Source organism: Diabrotica virgifera, chromosome 4 (assembly GCF_917563875.1).
Source record: "Diabrotica virgifera virgifera chromosome 4, PGI_DIABVI_V3a".
Taxonomy (NCBI): domain Eukaryota; kingdom Metazoa; phylum Arthropoda; class Insecta; order Coleoptera; family Chrysomelidae; genus Diabrotica; species Diabrotica virgifera.
Genome location: NC_065446.1, coordinates 155,669,246 through 155,687,781, shown reverse-complemented (window position 1 = coordinate 155,687,781; position 18,536 = coordinate 155,669,246). Strand labels below are relative to the sequence as shown.

The 18,536-nt window shown below is 30.9% G+C and overlaps 2 protein-coding genes across 3 annotated transcripts in view; both read left to right on the top strand.

The window, feature by feature from the left end:
• LOC126883970 (phosphatidylinositol 4,5-bisphosphate 5-phosphatase A-like) overlaps nucleotides 1–18,536 on the top strand; it is a 236,386-nt gene that overhangs the window by 155,006 nt on the left and 62,844 nt on the right. The window lies entirely within an intron of this gene.
• Nucleotides 8,345–18,453, top strand: LOC126883969 (uncharacterized). The gene is made up of 6 exons (XM_050649737.1): nucleotides 8,345–8,972; nucleotides 11,995–12,096; nucleotides 12,157–12,255; nucleotides 12,356–15,551; nucleotides 15,982–17,188; nucleotides 18,002–18,453. Exons 1-6 carry the CDS (start codon nucleotides 8,725–8,727, stop codon nucleotides 18,109–18,111), a joined length of 4,962 nt encoding a protein of 1,653 aa, XP_050505694.1. The 5' UTR covers nucleotides 8,345–8,724; the 3' UTR covers nucleotides 18,112–18,453.

The following is an 18,536-nucleotide window of genomic DNA, read 5'->3' as shown; positions in this document are numbered from 1 at the left end:
AAGGGGACAGAAAAGATTGCGAAAATTACAGGGGGATAAGCGTCATCACTACAATGGGAAGACTGTATGGCAGGATCCTTAGGAACAAAATAGATAAAAATATAGAACGGAAAATCGGAGAAGAACAAGCAGGTTTCACAGCAGGGAAATCATGTCTAGATTATATCCATACATATAATACAACAGACAATGGAGAAAAAAAGAAGAGCTAAGAACAAAGATTTACACATGGTGTTTATAGACCTTAGGAAGGCATACGACACTGTGCCAAGGAAAGAACTGTACAAAGCAATGACTTAAATAGGGATACCACCTAACCTAACACAAGCATCAAGAACATGTACAGTGGAAATGAAGTAAATATAAAAATAGAAAACAAGGTAGTTGCTATCTTCAAAACAACAATAGGATTACTACAGGGATGCCCAATGCCCAACGTCACTAACTGTATTTAAAATATTTTTAGACCACGCACTAACAACTTGGAAAAAAAATGTAGGGGTATGGGAATACCGATAAGAGACGATTACCTCTACACATTGTGTTTCGCAGACGATCAGTTGGTTATGTCTCAAGATGAAGAGGATATCAGTTGCATGTTGCAGAGGATATCAGTTGCAGAAACCTAAAAGAGGAATACAAAAGGTGGGCCTGGAAATTTATATGAAGAAAACGGAATACTTAGCAATATCGGAAGAAGACGTCAAAAACTTAGAAATAGAAGAACAAGTAGAAATAAAAGGAATGAAGAATTTTAAATATTTGGGCTTTATAATGTCGAAAAACGGAACAACAGAAGCAGAAATAAAAAATAGATTGGGACAAACAAGATCTTGCATCAGACAACTCCATAATGTAATCTGAAATAAGAACATTAAGGGAAATAAAAAAAAAATGATATACCAAACAATAGTAAGAATCATCATGACATATGCCGCAGAAATATGGGTCATAAACAAAAAAGCCCAAAAGAGCATTCTGGCAACCGAAATGAAATACTGGAGAAGATGCTGTGGTCTCACCAGAAGAGACAGAATAAAAAATGAGGAGATAAGGAGAAGAGTGCAAGTGGAAAAAGATGCCCTGCAATATATAGAAGAGAGAAGACTAAAATAGTACGGCCACGTACGCAGAGTAGAAAATACTTGGATAAACAAGGTTGCAGAAGCTATTATAAGAAGACCTTAGGATAGAAGAAGATTTTTGGACGTTAAATACAGTCGGAAAAATGAAACAATACCCATGAACGATCACATCAATCACTTATTTTGTATTTGCTATCTTTTTCTATAACTAACGTTTGTTATTTATAGAAAAAGACAGCGAATACAAAATAAGTGATTGAGGTGATCGCTCATGGGTATTCTTTCATTTTTCCGACTGTATTTAAGGTCAAAAAATATTCTTCTTCTTTTTTCTCAAAATGTTACTTTATGCGATTTTACAGTGATTTGGTGTTTATTTAACCAAATTTGCATTTTCTATCATAAAGTATCAATGGAAAACATTGGTAAAAAGAAATTGTAATATGTAATTGTAAATAGTTTCAATAGTAATTGTAAATAGTAAATAGTAAATAGTAAAATAAATAGGAACAATTTCAGTTTCTACCATTTTTGTCGAAAAGTTAAAAATTGAGATATTGAGCAAAACAGGTTCTCCTTTAAAATCAAGATGGCGGCTAACGTAAAAAAGGAATTCATTCGTGATTTTAAATTTAGGCTACTATTGACTCTCCTAAAGGTTAGAAAAATAAAATTTTGGGCAGCTCGGCATGCAAGGTCAAATGCTATTCCGACTGGACTGATATACTTTTGAGTCTGATATTACTGCATGTAACTTTTTTGGTATTGTAATATAATTCAAATCCTTCTAACTACTTAAAGTCCTATATTTTGGCTATCTGTTGGCAAATTTTCAACCAAATCGATGATGATGTATTTTGGGAATGGAGAAAAATGTAAAAAACGGTATTTTACCGTTTTCTACACTATAAAATTTGATCAAAACCTTGTTTTGAATCCAAATAACTTGTACCATATGCCATATGATGACATTTTTGAGTCCCTTCTATTAAAATATATGTTTTTCATTGATACTTTGCCACAGAAATTTGTATTTGCAAATTTGTTTAAATAAACACCAAATCACTGTAAAATCGCATAAAATAACATTTTGAGAAAAAAAGAAGAAGAAGATTTTTTGACCTTAAATATCTTATTTTTACGTCACGCAGAAGCTATATACCAATTTTCAGACAAATCGGAGCCGGAGATCCAAAATTTTTTGCCTGAGTGATTTGACATGGAATGTACCTTACATAATCTTCTATTCTCCATATTATTTGTTTTTAGTGTAACGTTGGCCATTACCATTAAAAACCTAAGTCTATTAAACCGTTTGATGATGCAAAGACAAACTTTGTGTGAAACCGGTCAAGCAAAATACAACTACCTAATTATAAAATTATAATTTTTCCTGTTCATTCTACAGAGCAAAAGAATAAATTTAGGAGTCTAAAAGATTTTTATACAGGGTATCCAGAAACTCTACCGACAAACGAAAACAGGAGATTCTTCAGATAATTTTAAGTTAATTGAACCCAATTCACTTAGTCCGAAAATGCTTCCTAAGGGAGCTAGAGCTCTTTGAAGACGGCGTCTTGTAATTAGTTTTTATTAAATACCTCCAGAACGCTTCCATTTAGAAAAACAAAAGTTGGTACGCGTATTTATCTTCAAGATATAAATCTAATCCATCCATTACAAATTTCTGGTACCGATCATAGGCGTCCGTTTTGGGTAGGGCAACGGTTATTTTATCACATAACTTTTTTATCTTTAACTTTTATGCATTTCTGACACTGGATTATTAAATTATGGAGTATTCTAGTACTAAAAGGTACTCTTGTTTTAAATCTGTAGGACACACCGTTTTCTAGAAAAATCGATTTGAAAATTTTTCGCTCTTTGAAATAAAAAAATTTTTTTCAAAAAAAAACTGTTTAGAAAGACCAAAACTGGTACATTTATTTATATTCCAGAGATAAATCGATTTCATTAATTGCGAATTTCTAGTACTGGTCATAGGCGTCCGTTTTAGGTAGGTCAACAGTTATTTTATAGCATAACTTTTTTATCTTGAATTTTTGAGCATTTTTGACACTAGATTATTAAATTATGAGGTATTCGAGTACTAAAAGTTACTCTTACTTTATGTTGGTAAAATACTTCGTTTTTTGTTGAAAAGTTCTTTTCATTTTTTTTTAATTCCAAAAATGAAAAATTTCAAATCGATTTTTCTAGAAAACGGTGTGTCCTACCGACTTAAAGCAAGAGTACCTTTTAGTACTAGAATACCTCACAATTTAATAATACGGTGTCAAAAATGCATAAAAGTTAAGAACAAAAAAGTTATGCGTTAAAATACCCGTTGCTCTACCCAAAACGGACGCCCATGACCGGTACTAGAATTTTGCGATATATGAAATCGATTCATCTCTGAAAACTAAATATGCATACCAATTTTCGTTTTTCTAAATCTAAGCGTTCTGGAGGTATTTAAGAAAAACTAATTTCATGACGCCATCTTTGAAGAGCCCTAGCTCCCTTAAGAAGCATTTTCCGACTAGGTGAATTGGGTTAAATTGTCTTAAAATTATCTGAGGAATCTCCTGTCTTCGTTTGTCGGTAAAGTCCCTGTATATAAAACCGATTTTCTATGACAAAACGCCAAAATAGCAAAAGATATAAATATAATTTGTCTGGGTTCTTTATAGGCCTTGGGCCCGCATATACAATTATTATTTATGACCACACCGTTGAAACTTTTTGTACTTGTTATTTGGGTGGAGTCGGACAAATTTTGAGCTTGGCGCATTATGGTAGTGGGGCGTTTGTCTGTCAAGCGGTGACGAAGTTGTCAATTTTATGCAAGAAAAAAATTTATTACCACATTGGTCATTCTATTTTAATCAATGGATTTTATCATATAAACAACGAAAACAATTTTGTCGGACAAAAATATTGGGGCATATGACGCGTCGGACACGCTAAATATGTCAAATTTATGAAAATAATAAATTTATTACCACATCGGTAATTTTAACGGTATCTATCATAAAACCTTTTTACAATAATGTGGTAACCTTGTCGGACAATTTTCACGGGGCATATGCGCAGTCGGACGCGCCGAAGATGTCAATTTCCTGAAAATTTTTTATTTATTACCACAGATGTCATTTTTATTTTGTACTGTTCTTTTACATGTGTAATGCATATTGGATCACTTGTCGGACAAAAATAATGGGGCGTTTTGGTACAATTAAAAGAAAAAGTAATTTTTATGCATACAGGGTGTTTGGTAAAGAATGGGCCATAGCTTAACCTCAGGTTCCTGAGGTTAAAATAGGCCGATTTAAGCTAACTTACCTTAGTACAAAGTTTATAATAGCCGAGATACAGGGTGTCAAAGTTAAACTTTTTTTTTATTTATTATTTAATATTTCCTGATAGGTATGAGATAACAACATGTAATTTTACATTTGGGGGTTTCTTGGGTCGAGAAATCTAAATTCCTTACCAAAAATTATGCATTGCCCAGAGGGCGCCACATATGCCTTTCAGCACTCATTTATTACGTTCAATTTTTTTTATCCCTCACTCTGTATAATTTTGACATTAAAATTTTTATTTTCCTATTAGTTTTACTTAAAAAAGGTATACTTCTTTCATCTTCCTAAACTCAACCGTTTTCGAGATAAACGCATTTTAAATATGCGATACACCATCATTTTTAGCATAATATCATTAAAGTTACACCCGAAAAATAACTTAAAATTTATGAAAATAATAAATTTATTACCACATGGATAATTTTAACGGTATCTATCATAAAACCTTTTTACAATAATGTGGTAACCTTGTCGGACAATTTTCACGGGGCATATGCGCAGTCGGACGCGCCGAAGATGTCAATTTCCTGAAAATTTTTTATTTATTACCACAGATGTCATTTTTATTTTGTACTGTTCTTTTACATGTGTAATGCATATTGGATCACTTGTCGGACAAAAATAATGGGGCGTTTTGGTACAATTAAAAGAAAAAGTAATTTTTATGCATACAGGGTGTTTGGTAAAGAATGGGCCATAGCTTAACCTCAGGTTCCTGAGGTTAAAATAGGCCGATTTAAGCTAACTTACCTTAGTACAAAGTTTATAATAGCCGAGATACAGGGTGTCAAAGTTAAACTTTTTTTTTATTTATTATTTAATATTTCCTGATAGGTATGAGATAACAACATGTAATTTTACATTTGGGGGTTTCTTGGGTCGAGAAATCTAAATTCCTTACCAAAAATTATGCATTGCCCAGAGGGCGCCACATATGCCTTTCAGCACTCATTTATTACGTTCAATTTTTTTTATCCCTCACTCTGTATAATTTTGACATTAAAATTTTTATTTTCCTATTAGTTTTACTTAAAAAAGGTATACTTCTTTCATCTTCCTAAACTCAACCGTTTTCGAGATAAACGCATTTTAAATATGCGATACACCATCATTTTTAGCATAATATCATTAAAGTTACACCCGAAAAATAACTTAAAATTTATGAAAATAATAAATTTATTACCACATGGATAATTTTAACGGTATCTATCATAAAACCTTTTTACAATAATGTGGTAACCCTGTCGGACAATTTTCACGGGGCATATGCGCAGTCGGACGCGCCGAAGATGTCAATTTCCTGAAAATTTTTTATTTATTACCACAGATGTCATTTTTATTTTGTACTGTTCTTTTACATGTGTAATGCATATTGGATCACTTGTCGGACAAAAATAATGGGGCGTTTTGGTACAATTAAAAGAAAAAGTAATTTTTATGCATACAGGGTGTTTGGTAAAGAATGGGCCATAGCTTAACCTCAGGTTCCTGAGGTTAAAATAGGCCGATTTAAGCTAACTTACCTTAGTACAAAGTTTATAATAGCCGAGATACAGGGTGTCAAAGTTAAACTTTTTTTTTATTTATTATTTAATATTTCCTGATAGGTATGAGATAACAACATGTAATTTTACATTTGGGGGTTTCTTGGGTCGAGAAATCTAAATTCCTTACCAAAAATTATGCATTGCCCAGAGGGCGCCACATATGCCTTTCAGCACTCATTTATTACGTTCAATTTTTTTTATCCCTCACTCTGTATAATTTTGACATTAAAATTTTTATTTTCCTATTAGTTTTACTTAAAAAAGGTATACTTCTTTCATCTTCCTAAACTCAACCGTTTTCGAGATAAACGCATTTTAAATATGCGATACACCATCATTTTTAGCATAATATCATTAAAGTTACACCCGAAAAATAACTTAAAATTTATGAAAATAATAAATTTATTACCACATGGATAATTTTAACGGTATCTACCATAAAACCTTTTTACAATAATGTGGTAACCCTGTCGGACAATTTTCACGGGGCATATGCGCAGTCGGACGCGCCGAAAATGTCAATCTCATGAAATTTTTTTATTTATTACCACAGATGTTATTTTTATTTTGTACTGTTTTTTTACATGTGTAATGCATATTGGATCACTTGTAGGACAAAAATAATGGGGCGTTTTGGTACAATTTAAAAAAAATTAAATTTTATACATTTTTGACTTCATATTAAATTACGTATTCTTCGGCTCATATTACCCGTATGCGCGCCAATGGTGAATATTAAATTCTTAACTGTAGTTAAAAAATGTGCAATAACTACCTCTTAAAACCCACCAAATTTCATTTGCATATCTCAACTGGTTTTAAAGCAATAAATAAATCGTCAGTTTGTCAGAAAAACTTCAACACCCCCTATCTCGGAAACGATGCATTTGTGGACATACGTTTTTCTCGTAAAGCAAACTGACTTTATTTTGTCATGCACAATTACTCCTTAAAGTTTGCCATTTAAAAACACACTTTGTCTATGAAAAACATGGCTAGTTTTTAAAGTCCTTAACTTTTTTATTATCCAACATAAACGAATTAATGAAAAAACTGAATGTTGAGAAGGAATGAGGCTATGAGCTATGTTGAGATGCTAGAATATTCCACGGGGTGATGCGAACTTTGAGAAAAAACACAGTTTGATTCATACACTAGGTTTGCAATAAAAATTATGTGTGTACCGACAATATTACTACAGGGATATTGCTAAAGAATAAGGCGCTAATGTTACGAAAAAATCACTTAAATCGGACAAGAGGTTTATAAAATACAAACCATCAAAAATAACCCATTTTTAAGGTGGTTGATTAATTTTGGTCCAGAGTGTACATATACAGGGTGTTTGGTAAAGAATGGGCCATAGCTTAACCTTAGATTCCTGAGGTTAAAATAGGTCGATATAAGCTAACTTACCTTAGTACATAAGTTGATAATAATCTACATACAAGGTGATAAAGTTAAACTTTTATTTTATTTATTCTTGAATATTTCCTAACAGGCATGGGATAATAACACGAAATTCGGTAAGCAGGGGTTTTTCGGGACAATAAATCTAAATTTGCCACCAAAAATGATATATTATCCAGAGGGCGCCACATACGCCTTTCAGCGCTCATTTAATAGATTCAATTGTTTTATTTCTCACTCTACATACCTTTTGAATCAACACTTTTATTCTCTTAACATTTATACTTAAAAAAGGTTACTATATTCATCTCGTTAAACTCAACCGTTTTCGAGATAAACATTTTCGATAAGCATTTTAAGTCTGCGAGGCAATATAATTTTTTGCATAATATTGTAGTTAAAGACGAAAAATAACTTAAAACCATAAAATTTTTTTAAAAACGTATTGCAATTTCTTCAAATGGAATTTGCGATGCACTGACATAAAAATGAAAACTGGCACAATTATTATGGTTTCAAGTTGGTTTTTCGGGTGTAACTACAACGATATTATGGAAAAAATTATGTTGTATCGCAGAGTTCAAATGCGTCTATCTCAAAAACAGTTGAGTTTAGCGAGATGAATGTAGTATACCTTTTTTAAGCAAAAATATTCAGAAAATAAAAGTTTTGATTCAAAAAGTATGTACAGTTGGGGAAAAAAAAATTGAACGTATTAAATTGGCGCTGAAAGACGTACGTAGCGCCCTCTGGGTAATACATCATTTTTGGTAGCAAATTTAGTTTTCTCATCCGAAAAAACTCCCGCTTGCCAAATTTTGTGTCATTATCCTATGCCTGTCAGGAAATATTCAACAATAAATATAATAAAAGATTAAATTTGACACCCTGTATTTCGGTTGTTATTATCAACTTTCGTACTAAGGTAAGTTAGCTTAAATCGACCTATTTTAAGCTCAGAAATCTAAGTTTAAGCTATGACCCAATCTTTACCAAACACCCTGTATTCAAATTTATTAATTTTGTAAAGCAAACAAATTAAGTACCTAGTTTGTCAGTTTGTTTACATATAGAGAACTGTCAAAGCGTATGCATTTGACTCGACATTGGTCACTGCGAGTGTGCCACCTTTATCGCGAATGCCATATCGCGATTCTATTGGTTAAAAATCTGTATCGTAATGAAAATCTGTATCATAATGAAGTTCATTATGATCCAGGTAGTGAAATCATAATTGACATAATATATTGTATGACAATAGAAAAAGTAGTTGTATAGTATAGTGGCTTTAATATATTTTTTAAATAAATAAAAATGCAGTGTTTTTTGTGTAAACATTTAAGTGCCCAAACAAAAGATTTTAAAGGTATCCAGGATAAAGTAAAAGAATTCTCTAATAAAACGTGGTTGTCATGTACTACATCTTTGAAAGCCCGTCAACAACATCAGCATCAATGGAATGATGTTGAATTGCCAGAAAATTGGGATAATAATGAAATAGGATATCATTCACAATGTTATAAAAAATTTATTGTTAAAAAACAATTTCTTCTTCCTGAAAGGTAAGAATTTTTATCATATTTTCTTTAAATTGTTAATTGCAATATTATTTTGTAATTAAATTTTTTTCTATTTTTCTTTTTCACATTTCGTGTATACCTAAATGCTTATTCTGGTATAATTTATTTTATATTAAGGTATAACTTTATAGAATGTTAATATACATGTGTGTTCAATCAGAGATGTGTACCTCTGGTTCAACTATGAAAGTATATTAATTTATAAAATTTGTTAAAAAATATAGCAAATTTGTATGTTTATTAAATAATATTTTAAATGTTTTAAAGAAAATTCAAGAACGCGTATTTGTTTAGATGGGGTTTATGCAAAATATTCAAAGTGATTAATTTTGTTTGGGATTTATATAAAATATTAAAAGTGATAATAATAAGCAAATGATATTAATTTTGAAGACACGCTTGGTTGGGGCGGCACGGACTGAACGTAGAAAACGTCTGACGAAAAAGTATTACACAGTGAGGACGTTTGAGTTGGAATAAATTCATTTTCTCGAGAACTGGAGACTGGAGAAAAATCCTGAAATAGGTCGATTTTTATTTGTAAATTATAATTTTTTGGCATATATCTCATATTAGTGACGTCATCTATCTGGGCGTGATGACGTAATCGATGATTTTTTTAATGAGAATAGGGGTGGTGTGATAGCTCATTCGAAAGGTTATTCATTGCTCTATTCACTAAGATAAACATTAACATAATTATTTATACAGAGTGCACAATGTTTTTTTAATTAAATTAAATCACACAATAAAAATAATAATATGTAATTTATTTCATTCAAAATACATTTTACTATTGTTAGAAAAAACGCAAAAACATTTATATCACAAAAAAACATTGTTTCTCGCTTAAACTAGATGTTCAAACTCCCAAGTGGCAGGTGGGTGGTAGCTTTAACATTGACTATAAGAGAAAATCAATGTTTTTTTTCAAATTAACATTTTTTTCGGTTTTGTGACAGCAGTAAAACGTATTTTGCATTAAATAAATTACGTACATTCTTCTTTTTGTCTCAATTAATTTAATTCACAACATTTTTTGGGCATCCTGTATAAATAAGTTTATATTAGTGAATAGAGAATTGAAAAACCTTTCGACTGAGCTATCACACAACCCCTATGCGTATAATGTATTATATAATTTACAGTGTGGCGACGTGGAAACTACACATGGACTTTTTATTATAGATAGAATATAATGAGGAATCCTATGTCTAGTTTGAACAAAAAAAATACACTCGCTTCTTGTCTTCTATAAAATCCTGAAGACACCATCTGTGACCTTTCGTCAGATAAAATAAAGGTTCAGCACGTGTAGCACGAATCAAGCGGAAGTAAAGGTATTGTTTTTAAAACAATGTTTGAATTAATGTCACTTTATAATAAACAATTATAATTCGGATTTATTGGAAATTGCAATTTTTTGTTTAAATATTCTTCTTCTGCTGCTAAAAACAAATCTAACTAATTTTGAATTTCGAAATTCCGATAATATTTGATTATTTCAAATGAATTAATTAATTTTTTTTTCAGTTCATTTTATTTGTTAAAATTAAATAACCAATTAAATGCTACACGTTTTGTGTTATAATTTAGTTGTTTATTGCTATGATTCAAAAAACCCTGGATAATTTTCAGCAATTTTTCTTTTCTCTTATCTTTGTTTTTTGATTATACATAAAATTTTCAATTAACAGTTTAATAAAGTTCAAATGTTAACCATAAATACCTATCGGTCATTAATCGGTTAATTTGTTGCTAAAATCTGATAATTTATTTATTCCAAGACGAAAAATAATGTAAAGGGCCATAACTTTTTGAAAAAAATCGCAGTACTTAATTTAAGTTGAATTCTCTTTTTGAATACCTATATTTTCATATAAAATTAAAAACAATCTAAAAAAATTTTTATAACCCTTTTTTATTGCTTTAAAAATGTTGTTAAATTTTCTTTATAAATAGGGGCTGAGATAGCCATTTTTTTTAAATCGCTGCCACTTTGTTCAACAATTAAAAAATGAAACTGGCGGCATTCAAAAAAAACAAGCTATTTTTTATCAAGAAATAAATATAGTATACGTTTTTTCGAGCAACGGCATGCCGAGATATTGGCATGGTGGTGGGGAAATTCTCCCTCCGGCTGATGTGACTCACAAAAAATTGAAGGCTATTTTTGCAATAACAATTCAACGAAATTAAACTTATAAACGCTCAAATTAAAGGTTAATCGATGTAGATTCTCGTGATATGCGGCTTTAATCAAAAACGTGCATTTTGGACCCTGTTAGAAAAAAGTGTTATAAAAATATAAAAACCAAAAATTTGGGCGTTGCATTTTATGCAGGGTATCTTCTGACATCGCCCTTTATAACCCAGCATAGGTTTCATAAATTCCCGAATTAAAGCATAAAATGACCTCTGATATTCCCCATACATAAAATGTATTAAGTAACTTTTCACAGTATACATGGTGCATATTTGCATATACATTAGGGTGGTCGTTATTTCCCAAATTTAAACGTTTCCTTTTCCTAAGCCTTACATCGATAGCTTACCCCCCAAAAATAAGATTTCAGCTGTTTTCTCCGAATGAACCGATTTTAATAAATCTTATAATGTTATATTTTGTTTACTTATATGTCTTGTTTCATAAAATACTATAAATTGACCAAAAAAGCCGTAGGTATACAAAGTATTGAAGAAAAAAAATTAAAAAGTACGCCACTTTTATTTTTTCTCATACATTTTTTATGTTCATTAAGGTATCAGAAAAAAGGAAAAATCTTTAATTCAATGTAATATTTCATATTGTTAGTTTAAATTCATATTGTTCTTATTTCCAAAAAAAAAATAAAATAAAAGTCAAGTATTTTGAAGTACTATTAAGATCACATTTTTAATTAAACAAAAAGAAACATAAGTTTCAAAACATTAGATACTTCAATATTATTTGGTTTTTTAAGTTTGTTTTAATTAACATGTTTACATGATACTTTTTTTTAAGTGAGACTCCCTCAACATCAGTGGGTGCAACAATTTCGTCTGTTGATGAAGCAGATAACTTGAAAACAAATTCTTCAAATTTATCCACTTCATGGTTGGTTTGGTATGTTTTTTATTTATATACATATTTATATAAATGTTACGTAATAAAATTATATTGCAGTGAAGCAGCAGTGTCATATTTATCGACTGAAGATTATTCGACTAACTCGTCTTTTTCATCGGCAGCAATTAATTTGGAACCAGTTAATGTTTCTGTTAAGTGAGTATTTTTTAATTATTAAATCTTATTTTTTAACAATTTTTTGTACATTAAATTTTTATGTAATAATATTTTGTTTTAATTACAATTGTAATTTTAGATGTACAAGACAACAATTATCGAGAGATGCAGATGACATTGAAAATGCAGATGAAATGGAGGTGGATAATGACATTGTTGATGATAGTATCGTTGAAAATGAACAAAAATGTCAAGAAAAATGTTTTTTTTGTGGAAACATAAGTATTAAATGGAAAGGACGCAAATTATATTGTAGCCAAACAAAACATAAAATCAGATTTTTTGATAGAATTCGAAGCTACGCAACTGAAATGAATGATGTAGAAATGCTAATGTCAATTCACGAAGAAGTAAATAATGAAAATATTATGTTATTCTATCATCAAAGATGCAGTTTAAAATATTTTTCAAATTTTAAAGCTTATACAAACAAACCACCTACAACTATTTGGACAGATACACGTGGTTACAACGAGATTGCTCGTAAACAGTTGATTCAGTATATTGAAAAGGAAGTTGTAAGCGAATCAAAAATTTTCTCTGTCACTTATTTGCAAGATATATACATTTTATTTTTGCAAGAAGTCTATGAGTCTGAAGGAAAAGACTTCCCTGAAAACCTGATAACGACTAATACTCTAAGACAATATATGGAAATACATCTGAAAAAAAAAATTAAGTTTGAATATTTTTCAAAGAAATGGTTTGTTATGTCAGTGAATACGGATTTAGAAAATATCAATGATGATGAAATCCTTGACATAATTTTTGAGCAAGAATGTCGTGAATTTGCAATTAAATATAGAAAAAAAATCTTGCAAATTAAAAAAAAGCCTTTACCAGATTTTCTTGACGCTGAAGCTCTAAATAAGGGTGAATGCGACATTCCAAATTGGCTGAATGTGTTCTGGAAAACGGCATTGAGTGGAACTAAAGTAGAGACCGAAAGAATCGAAAGATTAACCGCGTGCTTGGCATCCGATTCGATTTATTCCATTACCAAAGGTAATATAAAGCCTCGTAAACAAATTATTTTTGGTATGTCAATGAAAAGTCTTACTGGCAATGTAAAGGTAATGGAAATATTAAATAGGTGCGGTTATTCAATCAGCTATTCAGGTTTAGCGGAATTAGAATCTTCTGCAGCTTACTCGTGCATTGCGAATGGACAAACGTGTCCTTCGGGCATAATTCCGACTTCTTCCTTAGCATGTGGAGTCGCTTGGGATAATTATGATAGATTCGTTGAAACACAATCAGGCAAAAATACACTTCATGATACAGTTGGAATCGCTTATCAGGATATTCCTGCAGCTAACCATTTGATTGCTCAGGAATCCCATAACAGCTCAAACGTTCAGGAACAAAATTTAGCACTGAATCTTCGAAATAAAAGTAATCGAAGAAAAAGATCTTTTGAGTCGTTTGAAACTGAAAATTTACCACCAACGAAACAAAAACGTCCTGAATTTATCTCAAATAATAAAGAATCTGCGAGCACTAATCCAACTACTACTGTAAGTTTAGAATCTACGAACACTGATCCACCTACTAGTAACGAAGAATTATTTATAAATGAAGATAATACCCAAGGCGTAGAAACATCTTCAACTTCAGATAACGAAAAGTGCGTTTTACTTTTCAAACAAATAAACTTTTGTTGGATTTTTTCCCACAAACTTCATCTACAGAATGTACCTATGTGGGTAGGATACAATGCAAAGATTTCTAACAATAATTCAACTATTCAAAAAATAGATTATTTGACCCAAATCAATGATTCTCCTACAGATCCACGAGTCATAAAAGAAACAATGCGTCTTAGCTTAAAAATTGCTTCTGAGTGTGGAAAAAAATACTTCAATGTTACTTATGATTTGGCCATTGCTAAAATAGCTTTAAAAATTCAATCAGCTGAAGAAGAATTCAAAAATCTATTTATTCATTTAGGATCATTTCACATTATGCTATCGTTTTTTAAAGCTGTAGGCAAATTCATTAATGGATGTGGTTTAACAAACATGCTTGTTGATGCCGAAGTTTTAGCGAATGGATCTATAAATACATTTCTTACTGGTAAACATTTTAATCGCTGCTGTAAAATTCATCCAATAATTTCACTTGCACTTCAACTATTGCACGTAGAATTTTTTTTAGAAAATAAACAGTATGATTTAGAAACAATTAAAACCTACTTAAAACATTACTCAGAAAATGAAAATGAAAATCCAGTGATAAATAATGAATTATGTCACAAAATTTTTGAAGATTATGCACAATTTAAGAAAGATACTTTACAAGGGAACCATGGAAAGACACCTCAAATTTTTATGATGTACATACAATTGATAGATTATTACCTAATGCTTGAATTTAGTATCCGAACTGCTAATTTTGACATTTACAAATATGTCTTGGAAAAAATGACAAACATTTTTTTCGCTTTCAATCATCAAAATTATGCCAGATACTTAACCATATATTTAAACAAATTAGAAAAGATTGAAGAAACTCATCCTGGTTTGATACAAGAGTACGGAGATTGCTTCTTTGGCATAAGAAGGACCACAAAGCCATTTTCAAGAAACCCCATCGACATAACACTAGAACAGACTATAAATGCACATGCTGCTTCTAGATCATCAGGCATTATAAATATGACAAATTCTGTGGGTGCTCGGCAAAAATGGGCTATTACCCATTCACTGCGTACTAACATGATTTCGAAATTAATGGATTTCTGCAATTTGTATTCAAAGGATGATATAACCAAAGATTTAAGGAAATCTTCTATCTGTCACAGCAATAAAAATGTTGAAAATTTGTTAACTATAATACAGCAATGTACGAATCCTTTTTCAAGCAATTTATCTCAAGAGAATTTGTACAATATATCTTCAGGGCAATCAGTATCTGAAGATATTTACACATTCTTATCTAATATTGAAACTACAGGAGAGCTGCAACGAATTAAATTTATTACTGAATCTCAAATAGACCCAGAAAGGTTTGACAAGGCTATTTTAAAAAACACTGTTGTTAATTTTGCTTCAAAATGTGTCAAAAAAGTAAAAATTAATGGAAAAGTCAAAGAAGTTACCATTCAAAGAGACATTTTTGGAAGATTATTGTATGCGTCGCTGCAAAGCCATATAGATCTAAAAGAAGCGTTGAAATATCCGCTGACGCCTATTCCATTTTCTTTATGCCACTCTGACGGATCTATTTGTAAAACCCAAAAATCAGTGATTTTCGAGGAGTTGAAGTCATATCAGGTAAACCTTTTTAAGAAATAAGTATAGTAAAATCTGCCATATCCGGATCAATGTGGCGACAGACCGATCCGGATATGAAAAAATCCGGATATCAAAACCACTTCTTTTATAGTCTCTGAAACGTTTTCTCCTTCATATATTTCAGTAATCAGCGCTGTCAATAACGTTCGTCGATGGACACGTTTTATAGATTCTACAATACATTATTTCGCCATATTTTAGTTCTTTTGGGTCGGTTGCATTGTCCAACAGCAGGACTGCCTTTCTCCGGGGATTTTGGTAGATACGGACGGCAGAACCACCTGGATATGGGGAGGTCCGGATATGAGCGGGTACGGATGTGGCAGGTTGTACTGTATTTAAAAAAATTAAAATTAATATAAATGTTTAATAAAATCAATTATTAACAATAAACTTTTTAATTTACCAGGAAGAGAATGGCAATCCTCCGAAAGCCGATATCCATATCTACGATGGCTTCTATTTGCTCCACACATTGAAAAATGTACCTAATACATACGGGAAAATTTCAATGTATATTTTTAAGCTGTTGGTATCAGATAAAAAAGAAGTCCACATTATATTTGACAAATTCAACGATCCAAGTATAAAAGATTATGAACACCGCCAAAGAGGAGAGGATGATACCGTTCATAGCGTGCATAAAAACAATAAGCGACCCTCTGATTTTGGGAAACTGTTAAGAAGTAAAAATTTCAAAGAAAGTTTCGTTGAATTTTTAATCGATGATTGGACTGATGATTGTTTTGTTATTTTATGCCAAGATAAAATAGTCAAGTTAAGTTATGGAACTTCCTGTTACTCTTACCAAGTACATGAAAATCATATTAAAAAAACTACAGATTACAACTTATGTTGCTTTCACGAAGAAGCAGATACCAAGATTATGTACCACATATGCCAACTGCCTAATAATTACAACGTTGAAGTCCATTGCACTGACTCGGATATACCAGTAATTATTCTTGCAAATATGAAATATTTAAAAGCAGATATTCAAATTACGGTAAATATGTGTTCGAACAAAAAAAGAGAGTATTTGAATATGAATAAAATTTACCAAGGATTAGGTGACAAATTAGCAAGAGCCCTAACCGTTTGTCACATATTTACGGGTAATGATTTTAATCCAGCTTTTTACAGAAAAGGGAAAAAAAGACCATTTGCCATACTAAAAAAAAAACAATCGTATCAAGATGCTTTTATGCAGCTACTAGAAACGGTGCCGAAATATTTGGATACAGAACACGAAGTATTTAAATCTATTGAAGAGTATGTATGCCAAATATATAGTTTAAATACAAAAAATGATATCGATAAAGGCAGATTCGAAGTATTTGAAAGAAAATATAAAAATAAAAATGAAAATGACAAAATTTGGAGAAAAAACCTAAAAGGGTTCGACGCATCAAATCTTCCACCAACCAAAAAAGAGTTATTGCAACATATAAAACGAACCATTTATATCAGTAACGTGTGGTGCAATGCTCACCTGAGGCGACCTACAGACCTTGATATTCAAGAGTGCGGGTGGTTAAATATCGATGGCAGCTTTGAGTTTTTTTGGTTCGATGGCGAGCAGTGTCCCACATTCCGAGAGATAGCTGCTCATTCAGGTAATATATTTATAATTACATTAAAAATTTAATCTATTACGCTGATATTAAGGTTTTTCTCTGTATGTCTGCTTTTCTGCTTTTTTATATTTTAAAATTTGATATTTTAAAGAATTTTAAAATTAAACCATTTTTATTTAAAAAATCGAAACAATTACTTGCATTAAGTCCATTTTACTTAACTTTTAACTACACGCGGTGGCGTATTTTGAACGCCAGATATAAGAATTCTACTGAAAATATATTTAAAAAATTAATTTTTGACCTAGTTTATCTATCTAACCTATCACTGGAATGTGCTTTACAATTGGTTTTAGTTTCGTTGGAATCGGCGTTCTGAGAAAGCCGTAATTACCAGTTTATTATTTGTTGTTTATGGTGGTGTACAAAATACGCCATGATTGCAGTAATGTACGTAATTCTTTCAATAATTGTTTTTTAGTCATTATGGCACAAAATATATTTTTCTTTATAAACAAAACTTTTTCTCATGTAAAAAAATCATGTTTCAAAAAATTTTATATTAATAATTTTATTTTTGATTAGGTTCCAGCTTGAAATCCCAATTGACTTACTGAGAAGGAACTCAAAGCATTCGCTAATGCCGATTAAGGTTAATAACAAACAACTAAGTGTATTTAAAAAAAAATAAACAAAACCGTTGCTTTTAAGTGGTGCCAAGCCAAAAAGTACGCCACGCGTGTACTTATGTTATGACATGATGCGCGAGTAGTTAAAGGGAAAAATGCTTTAGTTTAATAAGTCTAACAGTTTTCATTACTTTTTTTTTTAATAAAATGTTTCATTTATTAGTTTCCACTTCTGATGATCAGGATGAGGGGGAGCCGTCTTCCGATGAGAGTGAAGATGAACAAAATTTGTACCTATCTGAAGATTCAGAATTTGAAGATAACGATAATTAATCAACAATTTATGTATTTTTAAGAATTATTTGTTACATAATATTTGATGTTTTTTTCATTGTATATGTATACAAGAATAAAAAAACTGCTAAACGCCGTAAAAATGAGTGGCGCATACAATATTCCAGCTACAAATGAACTGATATAAATATTACGTGGCGCAAGAATGTATTTTCATTTTGATCGAAAATAAAATTCTAGTTTTATTTTAAAAGATGTTTCCATAATCATGCTCATTTGTAGCTGGAATATTGTATGCGCCACTTATTTTTACAGCGTTTAGCAATTTTTTTATTCTTGTATCAGGAGTTTTTCAAAGTTATTTATAAATTAAATGTATGAATTTAAATGTATTGTTTCTCGATTCCACGTTTAGTCAAGGGCGGATCTGTTTTGAGATAGACGTTGAGAGGTAACTCAAATTT

What these genes read in the sequence shown, in the direction of transcription:
- LOC126883969 (XM_050649737.1), top strand. Translation starts at nt 8,725, where the DNA reads ATGCAGTGTTTTTTGTGTAAACATTTAAGTGCCCAAACAAAAGATTTT. An exon ending in TCCACTTCATGGTTGGTTTG is followed by an intron (nt 12,097 to 12,156) that starts GTATGTTTTTTA and finishes ATTATATTGCAG; the next exon opens with TGAAGCAGCAGTGTCATATT. An exon ending in CCAGTTAATGTTTCTGTTAA is followed by an intron (nt 12,256 to 12,355) that starts GTGAGTATTTTT and finishes TTGTAATTTTAG; the next exon opens with ATGTACAAGACAACAATTAT.